At 41.9% G+C, this 14,576-nt stretch overlaps 1 protein-coding gene across 2 annotated transcripts in view; it reads right to left on the bottom strand.

Moving 5' to 3' along the window:
* The window catches only part of HS1BP3 (HCLS1 binding protein 3), a 74,451-nt gene that overhangs the window by 42,445 nt on the left and 17,430 nt on the right, over positions 1-14,576 (bottom strand). For both annotated transcript variants that reach the window (XM_074947534.1, XM_074947533.1), the window contains exons 3-4: positions 6,133-6,340; positions 3,637-3,838 (exon numbers count right to left, since the gene is read on the bottom strand). In XM_074947534.1, coding sequence (XP_074803635.1) covers positions 3,637-3,838; positions 6,133-6,340 — 410 coding nt within the window. The remainder of the gene's footprint in view (positions 1-3,636; positions 3,839-6,132; positions 6,341-14,576) is intronic.

The raw sequence follows: 14,576 nt of genomic DNA, 5'->3' as shown, positions 1-14,576 counted from the left end.
CAACAATCTGACATCTACCCTCTAACCAGTACTTTACAGATCTTATTAGTTACCTAATACCTGTTTAATCTTTCTATGTAGTATCTTAAATAGTGAAATTCCTCTCACAACCAACCAATATAGAATCATAGTGTTAGAAGGGACACAAGGGTTACCTGGTTTTATCCCCTGCCAAGATGCAGGATCCAAGACAGATAGCTATCCAGCCTCTTTTTGAAAACCTCCAGTGAAGGAGGTTACACAGCTTACTTAATTGCTTAAGTTTCCAAGTGAGACATGTCCAGTTTTGGTCCCTCACAAACACTCCCCCTTCCATCAGAAAAGAAAGGTAAAAAATTCTAAAATCATCTGTTGCCTGCATACCTGCAGAGAGCAGAGCCCCTATCAGACTCCACTGGAGACAGAGAACAGACCCATATGGCAGACATTTGAATGCTCCATGAGTCTCACTTTCCTTGTGTCACTTCACCCCAAATAAACCTCTTCCCAAGCAGCTGACAAACTATACCCTTTTCCTCTGCAGAATGAAGATTTTCTGGTGCTTATCAATCTTATCTAGGATGTTCTGGCTGCAGATAAACAGCTTCTCAATCCTGTCCCTGCCCCTCAGATATAAACATGCCATAGCTTTCCCTTCAGTGGTTTAGTGGAATGTTTAATTTTTAAATACTTCAGCATGATACTGATGTAGCTCATTTCAATTATACGGATGTGTTTGCCAGAAGTATCATAGAATCATAGAAGATTAGGTTTGGAAGAGACCTCAGGAGGTCATTTAGTCCAAACCCCTGCTCATAACTGGATCAACCCCAACTAAATCACTCCGGCTTTGGCTTTGTCAAGCCGGGCCTTAAAAACCTCTAAGGATGGAGGTTCCACCACCTCCCTAGGTAACTCATTCCAGTGCTTCACCACCCTCCTAGTGAAACAGTGTTTCCTAATATCCAACCTAGACCTCCCGCACTGCGACTTGAGACCATTGCTCCTTCTTCTGTCATCTGCCACCACTGAAAACAGCCAAGCTCCATCCTCTTTTGAACCCCCCTTCAGGTAGTTGAAGGCTGCTATCAAATCCCCCCTCACTCTTCTCTTCTGCAAACTAAACAAGACCAGTTCCCTCAGCCTCTCCTCGTAAGTCATGTGCCCCAGCCCCCGATCATTTCCGTTGCCCTCCGCTGGACTCTCTCCAATTTGTCCACATCCCTTCTGTAGTATCCGAATCACCATGAAATGACCACTCCTGCCTTGCCACTATCACCACCGTCCTACTCTAACAACCGTAGATTTTCAATGTCTTTGACCTCACATTCATTTTTGTTTTCTTCCTTGATCCTTACCCAGCTGGTGAACCACCATTTCCTCATTATAAACCACACTGCAACATTTTAGAATCGGCTGCACGAGTATTTTCAGAAATCACAAGCATACTATGCCATTTCAAGTACAGCATGTTTGCAAGTTAAAGCTTTACGCCCATATGGTTAAGCAACAACAAAAAACAAAAACGAAAAAAAAAAAATCAGGACCGCCAAAGTTAAAGCCTCCCACAGGAAAAGCAGCCACAGATGTCACTGTTACATACTTTTCAAAGTGTGCAATAAATGGAAAAGATGGACAATCCTATTGATTAAAGAGAAACTCAATACACAGTCAATATAAAACTAGCCATTTCTCCGCCTTGTTGTGGGGTCAGGTTGAACCCAGTCTTTCACTTAAGACTTAATACAGGCGATCAACGTATACAGATGTTATTTGCAGTGGGGGAGGGGAGTAATTGGCTGGTATTTTTGTATTTTATAGTGGTAAAAACCAGGCCATTTTATTTGAGATGTTACTGTGACATTTAATTATGGCAGAATGCCTGAAGCCAGGGTTCAGCACATATTTATGTTTTTGTACAGCGCTTCCACACAATGGCGTCCTGGGCATCTAAGTACCACAAAAATACACATAAATAATAATAAATAAAGATATGTAGCCTAAGATCAGTAATATAGGCACAAAAGGAGCTGCTCAAGACATGAGGCCTGGTTCTGATCTCCATTACCTTGGTGTAAAATGGGAGTTACTTCCACTGAAGCTGGAAGTGTAGCAGCAACATAAGATCAGATTCCAGCTTATCATTTCAACTTTAAATTTCTGGCTTTTGTAACACCCTTAATACTGGTGCATTGTGCACAACTTTTTAAAAGAAGAAGAACCAGATTAGCTGGATGCCAGAACTGCCACCTGTTAAGAGTTTATTTTTCAAAGCATTTGATTTTTAAAAATTTCACCAACAATGCAGAGATTCCCACTGTAGCTGAGTACATATTTTTAAGTGCCTTGTTTGCTCTTACTTAGGAAAAACTCCATTGATTTCAGCAAGAATGCTGCTTTCATAGGAAGTGTTGAACAGGAAGCTAAACGGGGATTAAGTGCCAGATCTGTTCATCCCTCGATACACTCAAGAGATCCAAAGGTTCAGACTTTTAGACACAAGTCAAACCACCACAGAACGGGAAAGCAAACTTCTTGTTTATTTTGGCACTGTGAATTCTTTACAGCTTATCTTTGGTGTAAGTGGGAAATCCAACAATACATTTTCTAACTCAAAAGATCATTTTCCTATCCAAAAAAGGACAGCTTCTTTTGTAAATTGCCCAGCTGAGGCTCATTTTGTGGGAAGTATTGCTATACCTAGAGTCTCACTGTAAACAGTAATTTAACCATTTTTTAAAAATCCATCTTTAAAAAAAAAAAGAAATAATTTGGATACTTGGCAAAGAACCTGTTCAATTGCTAAATGAGTAACAGTTAAACTATTCCAATGACAATCAAGGAATGAAATACACTAAGTAAAAAGAACAATGTCTGAAAGTTAGTGATTGCAACTTGTTCTAATAGTGGCAATGAGCTCTAAAACATGCTTCCAGAATTAAACATTTCTGCTTGGCCCAACTGCAGCGTGGGAGACCCAGGCTTGGGAATGACCTTAGGTTAAGTCACATTCAGATTTAAATGGGAAAAGTAAAAGAAAAGATCCATCCCATGTCGCCATCCTAGGGAGGAACCAGTTCAGAGCAGTGTTAAAGTCCTAAGACAAGATTTTCAGAAGTAACTGGTGATTCTGGGTGTCTGACTTGACATACCTTAAAGGAGCTTGATTTTCGGAGGAGGGTTGCTTAGCATTTCCTGAATATCAAGATCCTTTAAACTTTAAAGTATCTCAAGTTAGGCACTGCTGACAATCCACAATATTGCTGTTGTCACTGCTGACAATCCTGGCTATGTAGGTAAGCCAATTTAGCTGCAGGGCTTCTGTTGCAATTTAGAAGTGGTTTTGGGAATTAGTGAGGGATTTCAGATTTAAATAAAGAAAATAGCTGCCTTAGAATTACAAGTTAAGTAGATATCTATGTTTGTTTACCTAAGTAGGTCTTTATTTAATTATTCAGAGTCTTCAGATACTGTTGCTTTTGCTCGGGATCATATGAGGTCTTCGGAGTCAGGAAGAAGAACAGGAAAGCCCACACGTGGACACCATAATAAAAATGCTTTATATTGTTGCAACTCCAACTTCAATGGTGTAAGTGAAACCTGGCCCGTATGCTATACGTAAAAATGGCATAAAACAGAGAAAGAAGACAGTCATACCTGATTATGCCAAGAGGATCTACATCTTCTTCCTCCTCTTCCTCCTCTTTTTCAGCATCTTGATCTTTTACTAACCCAAACCGAGGGAGTATGTCGGATGTCCTCTCCTCTTTGAAAAAATCTAACTCTTCATTTTCTTCATCTTCCTCCTCCTCCGGAACATTTTTACCTTTCAAGTCAATGACACTAGTAGATTTTGTCCCTGCGAAAAAACAATAATTCATGAAGAACTGAACATGCCAATTTAAACTCACAGCCATACTTTTTTTGTCAATTTCTTCCACTTGTTCCCAATAGTTAGGCTTGGGGAATGTGTTCCTAGCTTTACAATCAGCTATTGTCAACTATATCCAGCAATCTGGACTGGAGAGTTAGTTCCCCCTATCCACTAACATGCCATTATATGCACCTCTAGATCTGAAATATTTGATACTGACTTAACATATCTGGGCTGCTCTCAGGTCAAACCCCATCAGAGAGTGAAAACTAAAGGTACAACCCTGGACTGCATGAAAAATGAAGCTGAGATAAGTATGTGGTGCAATTCTTCAATTCGCACACATAAATTAAAATCTAAAATGGGTAGAAGAGACTGTGCCCACCTGTGGTACACATACCCCTGGGGGTACGCAAGACATCTCTGGGGAGCACATGGGAGAAATTGTATAATGGTGGATTTTAATTATTTTATTTATTGCATTTTCATAATAGGCTACTCAGATGAAGCTTTAAAACTCTGTGGAAATTTGTTATATTAAATAACGTAGTTAATTTACTTCAAGATGTACCAATGAGAACACACAGATACACAGAGACGCTGACATACACAGCCCTCATCTCCAGCCACCATACAATGTGGGTTCAGTTGCCCAGCAACTGTCCAGTCTAACTGAGCTCAGAACTTAGTCAAGGGGTTTTATTTCGGTTATGTACGTTGCACTATAAATATATCTGTACGTAACAGTGAAATATGGACAGATGGCTAAAGACAGGTAGTGTTGCGAAGAACACACAAAGTATCAGTGATGAGAAGGATAGGAGTATGCAGGCATCTGGTAGATCTGGAAGGAGATAAGCAATAAGAAAAGTTTGGGAGCCTCTGTATTAGAGCATGCACCACTCCAGAACCTGGAACGGAACCCAAGATTCCCAAATCTCATCATTCCTCTGCTGCCAGAAAATATCTATGAAAGCCTCTGGCAAAGTGTTGCATCCCCCTCTACTGCTGGTCCACACAGAGGATAAGGGCCTACTATTGCTATCAGTTACTCTGTTAGCTCAAGTGGCAGATGTCTGTGCAGTGGATGTAAAGGTTCCAACTCTTCCGATAATCCAGGTGGGTGTCAATCTGATGCCACATGTTGGAATTAATTTTTTCCAATTTGCTTTTTAAAAAACCTAGAAAATTACACACAAAAATACTGTGTTATAAGAACATTATTAAGGTTGCAATGTCAAACACCCCAAAGTTAGGAAAGCCAGAATTAAGATTACCTGTGCAACCCCTTATGAGTATGCATTATGATACAGTCTTTAATTATATGGTCACATCCTGTTTTTCCCACAGAACCCTCTGCTTCATTCATTTAGGGAGCAGCTATTCAATATTGTCTTTTCTCATTGTTCAGTGTGTGGCCCCAGACCTTATTTACTGCACACTGTTCAAATCCTACCATAAAGACAGAATTATTAATTTCCTCACAGGCTTTCCTATGGCATGTATCACTCTAGTATCCACGTGCTTCACAAACATTAATTAATTGATTTTCACAACACCTCTGCGAGGAAAGTGGGTGTATTATCCTCCGCTTACAGGTGGAGAACTGAGGCACAGACAGATCAGAGTCAAAAGCATTCATTAATATTGGATGCCCAAATTGAGATGCCTAAGGCCTGGTTTTTCAGAGCATTATATAGCATTTTATATGTTCATGGCATAGCTCCCATTGACTTCAGTTGCAGCTGTGAGTGCTCTGAATTTCTGCAAATCAGACCCCAGTATCTCAAGTCAGGCATCCAGAAAATGAGGAACACACAATTAGTGACCACTCGTGAAAAGATTGCTTTAAGTGATCACACAGGAACCCTGTGGCAGGGGCAGGCACAAAATCCAGTTCTCCAGGGCAGCATTCAACTGCCTGAACCATAAGACCATCCTTTCTCTTCCTGCAGTCCCGTCTCTTTCACTACACATCTTCCAACTTCAGCAACAAATAAAGCAATGTCTATAGACAACAGCCTCCTTCAATATGCAGCCCTCATTCATCTCCAGAGCAGGTCCATCCTGTGCAATGAATGAGGGAAGGAAAAAATAGCATGTGATCATGTCATTAAAGGCTGTACCATAATGCATATGCACAAGGGGGCCTGAATTAAGGTTGCACAGGAGACCGTAATTCTAGTATTTCCTAACTTTTGAGTGCTTAACTTCATATCGTTTTAATGGGTGGGGGGGGGGGGGTCTGCGTGCATGTGCAATATAATTATTTTAGTTACCTAAGAATTCCAATAATTCAGGACTTGTTGCGAGTTCCAAATCTTTGGCGATGAGCCTCATGATGTCATTGAACACCACTCTTCGTTCTCGGATATCAGATTCCCCAACAAACAGAGCTTTCCTCGGTAATGGTGGAAGAGATGCCTGTGGGTAGCGGGCAGTCAGCTTTTGGTAAAACTCATCAATCTCACTGTACTTCTTAGAGACCTGTAATGAAATATGCATGTTGGATTAGTTTATGAACAGAGAAGAGTGAAGGACAGACCGCAAACATGCAGGGAGTTATGCTCCACGAAACATTTCCCCTGGATGCCTCAGTGTAAAATATGCAGTACCAAAAAGCTTTCCATCTGGCTTGGTGTCAGCTTGTCATCTTTGTAGCTCACCACACAGCATTACCGTGATCCCCTACTGTAATGAAATAAAAATCCAGCACAGTATTCAGTCAGACAGCATGGCCATCAGCTAGTTGCACACAGCGTGGATCAGAACTCAAGACATTCTTCTTTGAAAGCACAGACCCCTAACATTCAGCTACAAACAGACTCTTTGCTGCCTGCCCTGAGAGAGGTCAGGAAGTAGGAACCTCTCCAGGCTAGCATCCTAATGGAAAAAGCTGCATGGATATTTTCCCCAGTTTGCTGCTTCTCTTTAAGGCAGATTTGCCAACCTTGGTAGGTAGCTGCTCTACGCTGTTGGTGCCTGACTGTCTGCGACATTTGCTAATGTACCTGATAACCAGCACAGAACCTCAGAACTTGTCACTTCCTCCAGTGGGAAGCAGTGACTGAAAAAAGATTTGGGGGTCATCAGCTGAATGTGAGCTCCTAGTACCTGGACAAAATGGCTAATGCAATCCTGGAACACATAAGTAGGAATCACAAGTAGGAGCAGAGAGGTTAATTTACCTCTATATTTGGCACTGGTGTGACCACTGCTGGAATACTGTGCCCAGTTCTGGTGCTCACAATTCAAGAATGATGTTGATAAATTAGAGAGAGTTCAAAGAAGAGCCACAAGAACAATAAAGGATTGGAAAACATGTCTTATAGTGACAGACTCAAAGAGCTCGATCTATTTAGCGTAACAAAACAGAAGATTAAGGGGTGCCTTGATTACAGTCTATAAGTATCTACATGGGGAACAAATATTTAATAATGGGGTCCTCAATCTAGCAAAGAAAGGTATAAACATGATCCAATGACTGGAAGTTGAAGCTAGAAAAATTCTGATTAGAAATAAAATGTAACTTTTTAACAGTGGGAGTAATTAACCAATGGAACAATTTACCAAGGATTGTGGTAGATTCTCCATCACTGACAATTTTTAAAGCAAGACAGGATGTTTTTCTAAAAAAATATGCTACAGGAATTATTTGAGGGAAGTTCTATGGCTTGTGCTACACAGGAGGTCAGATTAGATGATCACCATGGTCCATTTTGGCCTTGGAATCTACGAATCTGTAAGTACCTACACAGGGAGAAGATCTCAGATGGTAGGGGGCTCTTTAATTTAGCAGAAAAGGCATCACAAAAGCCAATGTTTGGAAGCAGGACTAGAAATAAGGCAAATATTTTTTACAGTGATGGTAATTAATGACTGGAACAACTTATCTAGTGATCTGATGGATTCTTCATCACTTGAAGTCTTTAATTCAAGACAAGATGTCTTTCTAAAAGATATGGTCTGATTCAAAGAGAAATTATGGGCTTGACACAGGAATGAATGGGTGAACGGTTACGGAGGAGGTCAGAGAAGATGATTATAATGATTTAGTTGGAGATTGGTCCTGCTTTGAGCAGGGGGTTGGACTAGATGACCTCCTGAGGTCCCTTCCAACCCCGATATTCTATGAGAATGGCCCCTTTTGGCCTTAAAAAAAAAACAACCTTTGAATCTATGTGGATAGATGCAATTAGAGAGTTTGAAGTAATTAAAAAAAGGAATGCTGTACTTGTCTAGCAATTATTCATCAGCTTCTCTTCTGCAGTCCAACCCCTTTGCACCTCATTCTCCTGCAATTTATTATTAGTTCTACACCCATGTAATTCCAATGACTTCAAAGGACGGACTCTCAATTTACATTGGAAGAAATGAGAGGAGAATCAAGCCCCATGCCTCAGGGTATAGGAAGGAGAACAAAACATTTGTAACTGGCATCAGGATAAAAGAAAGTCCACAGAACCGAAGCACAGAAGCAGAAAGGAACCAAAACTGAGATTTACCAAGGGCACTTATGCAATAACAACCTCAGGTTAATATTATGCTGCCACTTGGAACTATCATCCAGAAGTGGTGAGTTTAAAAAGTTTTATATTATTATTTATTATTTGAATGATGTGCTTGGTGCTGAATAATGAAACCCTAGTAGACCTATCCCAAAGAGCATGTAATCTAAACAAGACAAGAAGAGTTGACAGAATACACCGGGAAGCCCAGAGGAGTGACTGACTAGGATTTTAGACTAACTTCCTGTGAGCACTGCAGGGGCAGGTATGTAGGTGGGATCTAAATGCACATGAGCATCCAGGTAGTAGAGGTACCTAGGATAGATGGATAGTCCTTTTGATAAACAGCATCAACAGAAAAGTGAAAGAAAGAAGGAATGGCCACATTGGTATTCTGGACTCACTACCCATTAATCCTTAGCTAAGTGCCACAAGCGTACAGGAGAGGGTTTCAGACCAGAATCCATTCCAAAATCATGTGAGTGTGAGAGAGACGCCTTAAAATTTATACAGACATAGTTATGTCGGTCAGAGGGTCTGTAGAAAACCCCACCCTCTAACTAACATAACTATGCTGACAAAAAACCCAGAGTACATGCAGCTATGCCAACAGAGCAGGGCACGTATCAGCTGCTTGGGGAGGTGGTGTTCCTATTGTAAACTCTGTGGCCTGAAGCCTATGAGAGAAGGGACATAATTGAGTGAGCTCTCTGATGCCACCTGCTGGAGACCAAGGGGAGCTCACTGCGTGACGAAGACCAAGGGTCAACCTGGTCCAGAAACTGGCAAGCACAACCTGGGGAGCATCAGTGTCATGGACATCAACGATGGCCCTTTGTACTCCGTAGCCGAGTACTGCACACTGGTATGGACCAGAAGTAGCCATACTCAACTTGTTGGTGTCCAACTGAACACTGCAATGTGGTGCATCACTGGAAACCTCAAGTCGACCCACCGCCATGGCTGCCAGTACTGTTGCACATTGCTCCCCCATCCATTCACTGCAATGCCGCAACACTTTGGGAATTCCAGCGGATCATGGAAAACAAATGTCTTCCCACCCACCAGGACCTTAACAACATCCCTTCCCGCCGCTTGAAATCGTGTAAGCCCTTTTGGACCCATGTATTTAACCTTCAACAATGCAACTTCAACCCTGATGAAGCTTGGAACGCCAAATGGAGTTCCCAAGAAGTCACAAATGGACACCTTGTGAAAGACCCAGTGCGGAAGATCCCTGGCTTCGTTCTCCCATGAAGCTCATGGGCAACCCTAAACTGTGTCTGCACAAACCATGGCAGATATGGATACTTGCTGCACAAATGGAAAATTAAAGACTCTCCAGCGTGCGACTGTGGCCACACAGAACAGACCATGGAACATACAACAACACAATGCCCACAAATACAAAGGAGCCATCACAGCAATACACTCTGCTACTCTAGACACAATTATCTGGCTTAACCATCTTAATGTAATACTATAGTTGTTGATCTACATTTACTTCAGCCAGACAAAGAAGACTGAGTGAGGCAGTACCTCATTTAAATATCAATGTGTTCTCTGCTATCATCTGCTGGACAACAAGGGCCATCCACTGAGTGACAGTATCTCATTTACATATAAACAACAGGTAGTTTGGGGACATGGGGGTATAATTTGACAAAGTTTTGTACTTGGGGCCCATATTTTTGAGATTACCCTGTTGGGAACCCATCTGCACAAAGCCTAGACAATGACTGGGTAGGAGTCACCCTGATTAAACCTTGCTGGGGTGGGGTAAGAGCCCAGGGACAGACAGTCCCAGGGGATAGAAGTACAAAGGCTGGACATACTGTGCTGGGAACACCTTGTTAGGTGGTAGGGACTCTGATGGATTTTTAAAACCACTGTACCCCTTGTATCTGAAATTGCTCTGTAAGACCTGTCATTGCCTTATGTGAGCAGAGCTCACCAAAGGTTCCCATCAGCGGCAAGCAGAACCCAGAGCCCAGCAGCAGTTCTGGTCACCTGAGCAGCAGGCAAAGCAAAGTTGGAGTTGGGCCCAGCCACAGCACTCAGTAGGCAAAGAAAAGCAGCAGGTGGTTTCACGCACAGGTCACAGCTTCCAGCAGCAGAGTGAGAGCAACAGAGCGCACTCCAGCGAGAGCAGAGGGATTTGTAGCAACTGTCTGTGTCAGCTTAGCGACTCCGATGAGGCTGCCTGTCCTAGGCTCTGAAAGCAATAAAGCAGGACAGGGTAGAGCCCCAGGGCTGCCTACGAAACAGGGACTCTGATTTTCCTGAACTCTTGGAATCACAAACTGTAAGTGTGGAAGCTGGGGAACCATGAACTGAGAGTGGGAGGCTGGAAGGCAGAACAAACTGCCTCAGCCATTCAGGGTCCAATTGTTTGGGACTGTGACTTATGCACCCTGGGGTAAACGGTGGTGGAAGGTGTGAAATTGTAAATATTTGTCCCATTCAACCTGGCCTTTCCCTTTTCTCCTCCACCTCCCCCCCTTCACCCCCCCACCCCCCCGCAATGAAGTTTGTTTGTTTAAATGTCTGTGCTTGCAAGTGGGCACAGATTTGCCTAGCAAAGGTACTCAGAGCGGTTATTGGTAGTGATCATTTGGTGGACATTTGAGCCAAAAATTAAGAAACTGTAGAGAATCCCCTGCCTAAAATAAGGACCCAGCCCTTGTTGCTGCCCAAGGTCATTGGTAGAAGGGTTACACTTTACCGGCAGAACTCCTTCTGTTGGCATACATTGCATCTACACTAGGGGGCTGGGGCATAGGTTCTGCAGTGTAGTGGGGAGAGGAGATTCCTTGTTTCTTCTCCAAAAGAACAGATATTGTTCTTCAATGATGTGCACAATATGTCAAATGTAGAATTAATTGTAATAAGTAGCAAGTTAATTTATTTAACTAATATGAAAGAGCAACTAGTCCATAAAACTACCCCAAAAATATTACACTCAAATTCAAAACTGAGCATTGGGATGAGACAAAAAAACCTTAAATATTACTTTTTTTCTCTTCACCCCAGAAAATTTTAATCTTCCTATGCAAACCAAATGTGCAAATTTTTCATAAATCTCAATTTGTGTTCAGTTATACTATTGAATTTAGAGCAAATGTGCACCCTGGTACATTATTACTAATTAAACCATTGAAAATCCTTGTGGGCTTCCCACAACAACCAACCATACTGTGCAATACAGCACACAGACTGTGCTAAATACTCTATCCCAAGCATACTAATCTGCTACCTGAAAGTCTGCATGTTATTACATCATGCAAAATAATTTGAGACAGTGCTTAAGTGCCCTCTGCTGGAATAGTCTATCATGTACCAGTCTCAGGATTAAATATCTAAAATATCTTTTTTTATTCTAGCAAATAAATAAAAATCAATATTATTAATCTGTAATATGTGGTTCAGACAATTTTCTCCAATTACCTATGATTCTTCTAGGCCCCGATTCTGCAAACACTTATACACGTGCTTAACTTTACTCATGCGAGTAGTATCCTTTGGCCAGATTCTCAGATGGTATAAACTGGCATAATTGGTTTAAATAGAATTATACTAATTCACACCATTTAAGTCTCTGGCTAATCAACTCCAAAGAGACTACTCATGTCACATGAATAAAACTAAGCACAAATGTATTTGCATGACTGGGGTCCTATTTACAATATTCATTTTGAAAAGACAACATACACTTTAAGGAGACTTTAGGATGACTTCACTGGGATTCCCCATGTGTATCACTTGTAGGGTTGGAGCCAAAGTTTCAGTCTCCACCTTGAACTTCCGGGTCTCAAGTTGCAGTGGGAGAGGTTTAGGTTGGATATTAGGAAAAACTTTTTCACTAGGAGAGCAGTGAAGCACTGGAATGGGTTACCTAGGGAGTTGGTGGAATCTCCTTCCTTAGAGGATTTTTAAGGTCCAGCTTGACAAAGCCCTGGCTGGGATGATCTAGTTGGGGATTGGTCCTGCTTTGAGCAGGGGGTTGCACTAGATGACCTCCTGAGGTCCCTTCCAACCCTGATATTCTATGATTCTAAGAAGGATTTTGTTGCTAGAAACACATACATAAATGTATCATGAATAAAAACTTGCTGAAATAGCTGGAAGAGTAAGAAAACTGCCCAGAAGTTCAAGGTGGAGACTGAAACTTTGGCTCCAACCCTACAAGTGATACACATGAGGAATCCCAGTGAAGTCATCAAGATGTACGTGAAGTTAAGTACCCCCGGTGCCCCCCGCTACTGTGAAAAGCTAATTTAAAGAGCCCATGTAGGCAGTTAATTGAATAAGGTACATTTGGGCCTGTTAAAAGGCCTTCAGGGCTCAGTTTCAGGGAAGTGTTCTCAGAGAGACCACCTCTCCCAAGAGAGAGGAACTCCCAGAGTCCACAGGCCACAAGGAGGGGGGCTGTGCAACCCCTGAGCCCAAAGGGAGAGACTTCTGGCCAGAGAGCCCAGGACTGAAACTACAAGCCCCAAGAAGGAGGAGGGCTGTACAGCCCCTGATCCCCTGGGGAGAGACCTTATTTCAAGGTTATTTGGCTTTAATAAAGTAGTACCTCAGTCAGGAGAATTTTGTCTTACATCCCCCTTTCGGCTGTGTTGTTGTTAAGGGAGTGCCTGGAGCAGGGAGTGCCTGCAGGGCCTCCTTAGGTCAGCAGGGGGCACTATAGGGCAGGCACACCCCACAACAAAGCCCTTGTCCCAAACTTATGCCCTTGTGCTTTTTGTTCACAAGGATTTCAGTGTGCAGAAGACATGGTGTATCCTTAACTCACTGCCCAATAGCTTTCTGAGTACAACTCTTCATTTTGCAGTATTTTACAGTATGCACATTTAAACAGCACTTCTTCATACTACGAGAAAATGGAGGCCTGGCATTGTGGCCTTTGAAATGAAACAACTGCAGGCTTTGAAAGGACACGAGAGAAAGCAAACAAACAATCTCTTTTTACAAAGATTCCAATCCCAGGTTGCAAAGTCAAGCACTCAAAAAATAAGAAGTTAAGATGTAATTAAGGTTGCTATCTTGTGCCACAGTATTATGATATAGTTACACGATCACATGCTATTTTTTTTCACCCTGCCTCATTAAGTGCAAATAGGAGGATGCTCAATATTTCTTTTCAGCAAGATGTGGCCCCACCTCTTATTTACTGCACACCAACCAACTGAGGCACTGAGTGTGGAATTGTTTCATTACCCCATGAGCTTTTCAGCTGCATGTGTCACCTACTATTTGAGTGCTCCACAAACGATGAACTTATCTGCACAACATCCCTCTAAAGTGGGGAAATGTCATCCCCCATTCACAGATGGCATACAAGGAGATTTTAGGCCAAAATTTGCATGCATGCATCGATAAAATATACATGCACACGTATATAAGAGAGACAAAGAACTATTAATGGGTGTGGTACATACATAATAAAGCTGCATTTTGTATGTAAGACAGCGAGACAGTAAGGGCAGGGTTATTTTAGCCTTTAATAAACTTTATCAGCAAATTGAATTGTGAACTAGTAAGTCATTACACTGAGTATTAGGTTGATACATAAAACAAAATATCAAGGGCTGGGTGCATTCTAAAAGGGGAGGGGGCAATGGAGGACTGTTACTTCTGGAAAGACAAGGTGTGAGCAGCAGAAACGCATTTGAGATAAGAGAAGCCGGTGTGTCTTTGCCCCAGAAAACGGCAGTTTGCGTGCACTAATTAAGCTTTACCTTCTCAGTAGCAGGTATGATTCAGTTTTAAAAATAAAGCAACTCCATTGTTTCTATATACCGAGAACATTCTGAACTTTAAAAGGAAACACAGCCGAGTTTTCCTTTAGTTTAGCAAGTGTGACCCCAAGGTTAATGCTTATCTACAGCCCACACTACAATCTGCAGTGCTTTACAAACGGATGTGTTTAAATAGCTTCACATGCACAAAGACTGATTTGAAGACTCATCTTGGAAGCGAACTGCTGTGCTGATACTCAATATGAACGTTGCATTTTAAATGTACTGATACCAAATGCTATGCAAACCAACACGCATGCAAACTGCAGGTTAATAGGTAAAGCTATATTGTTCAAATCAAAGAAATGGTAGGGATAGAGTTTTTCACATTTGTAAGTGAAATACGTCTTCCTTGTTAAACTAGTTTTGATTATACGCACACATTATACCTTGTAGAACAAGTCAATAAAA

This window comes from Natator depressus, chromosome 3 (genome assembly GCF_965152275.1).
Source record: "Natator depressus isolate rNatDep1 chromosome 3, rNatDep2.hap1, whole genome shotgun sequence".
NCBI classification, from domain to species: Eukaryota; Metazoa; Chordata; order Testudines; family Cheloniidae; genus Natator; species Natator depressus.
The sequence above is the reverse complement of the archived record's forward strand: the minus strand, read 5'-3'. Positions and strand labels throughout refer to the sequence as shown.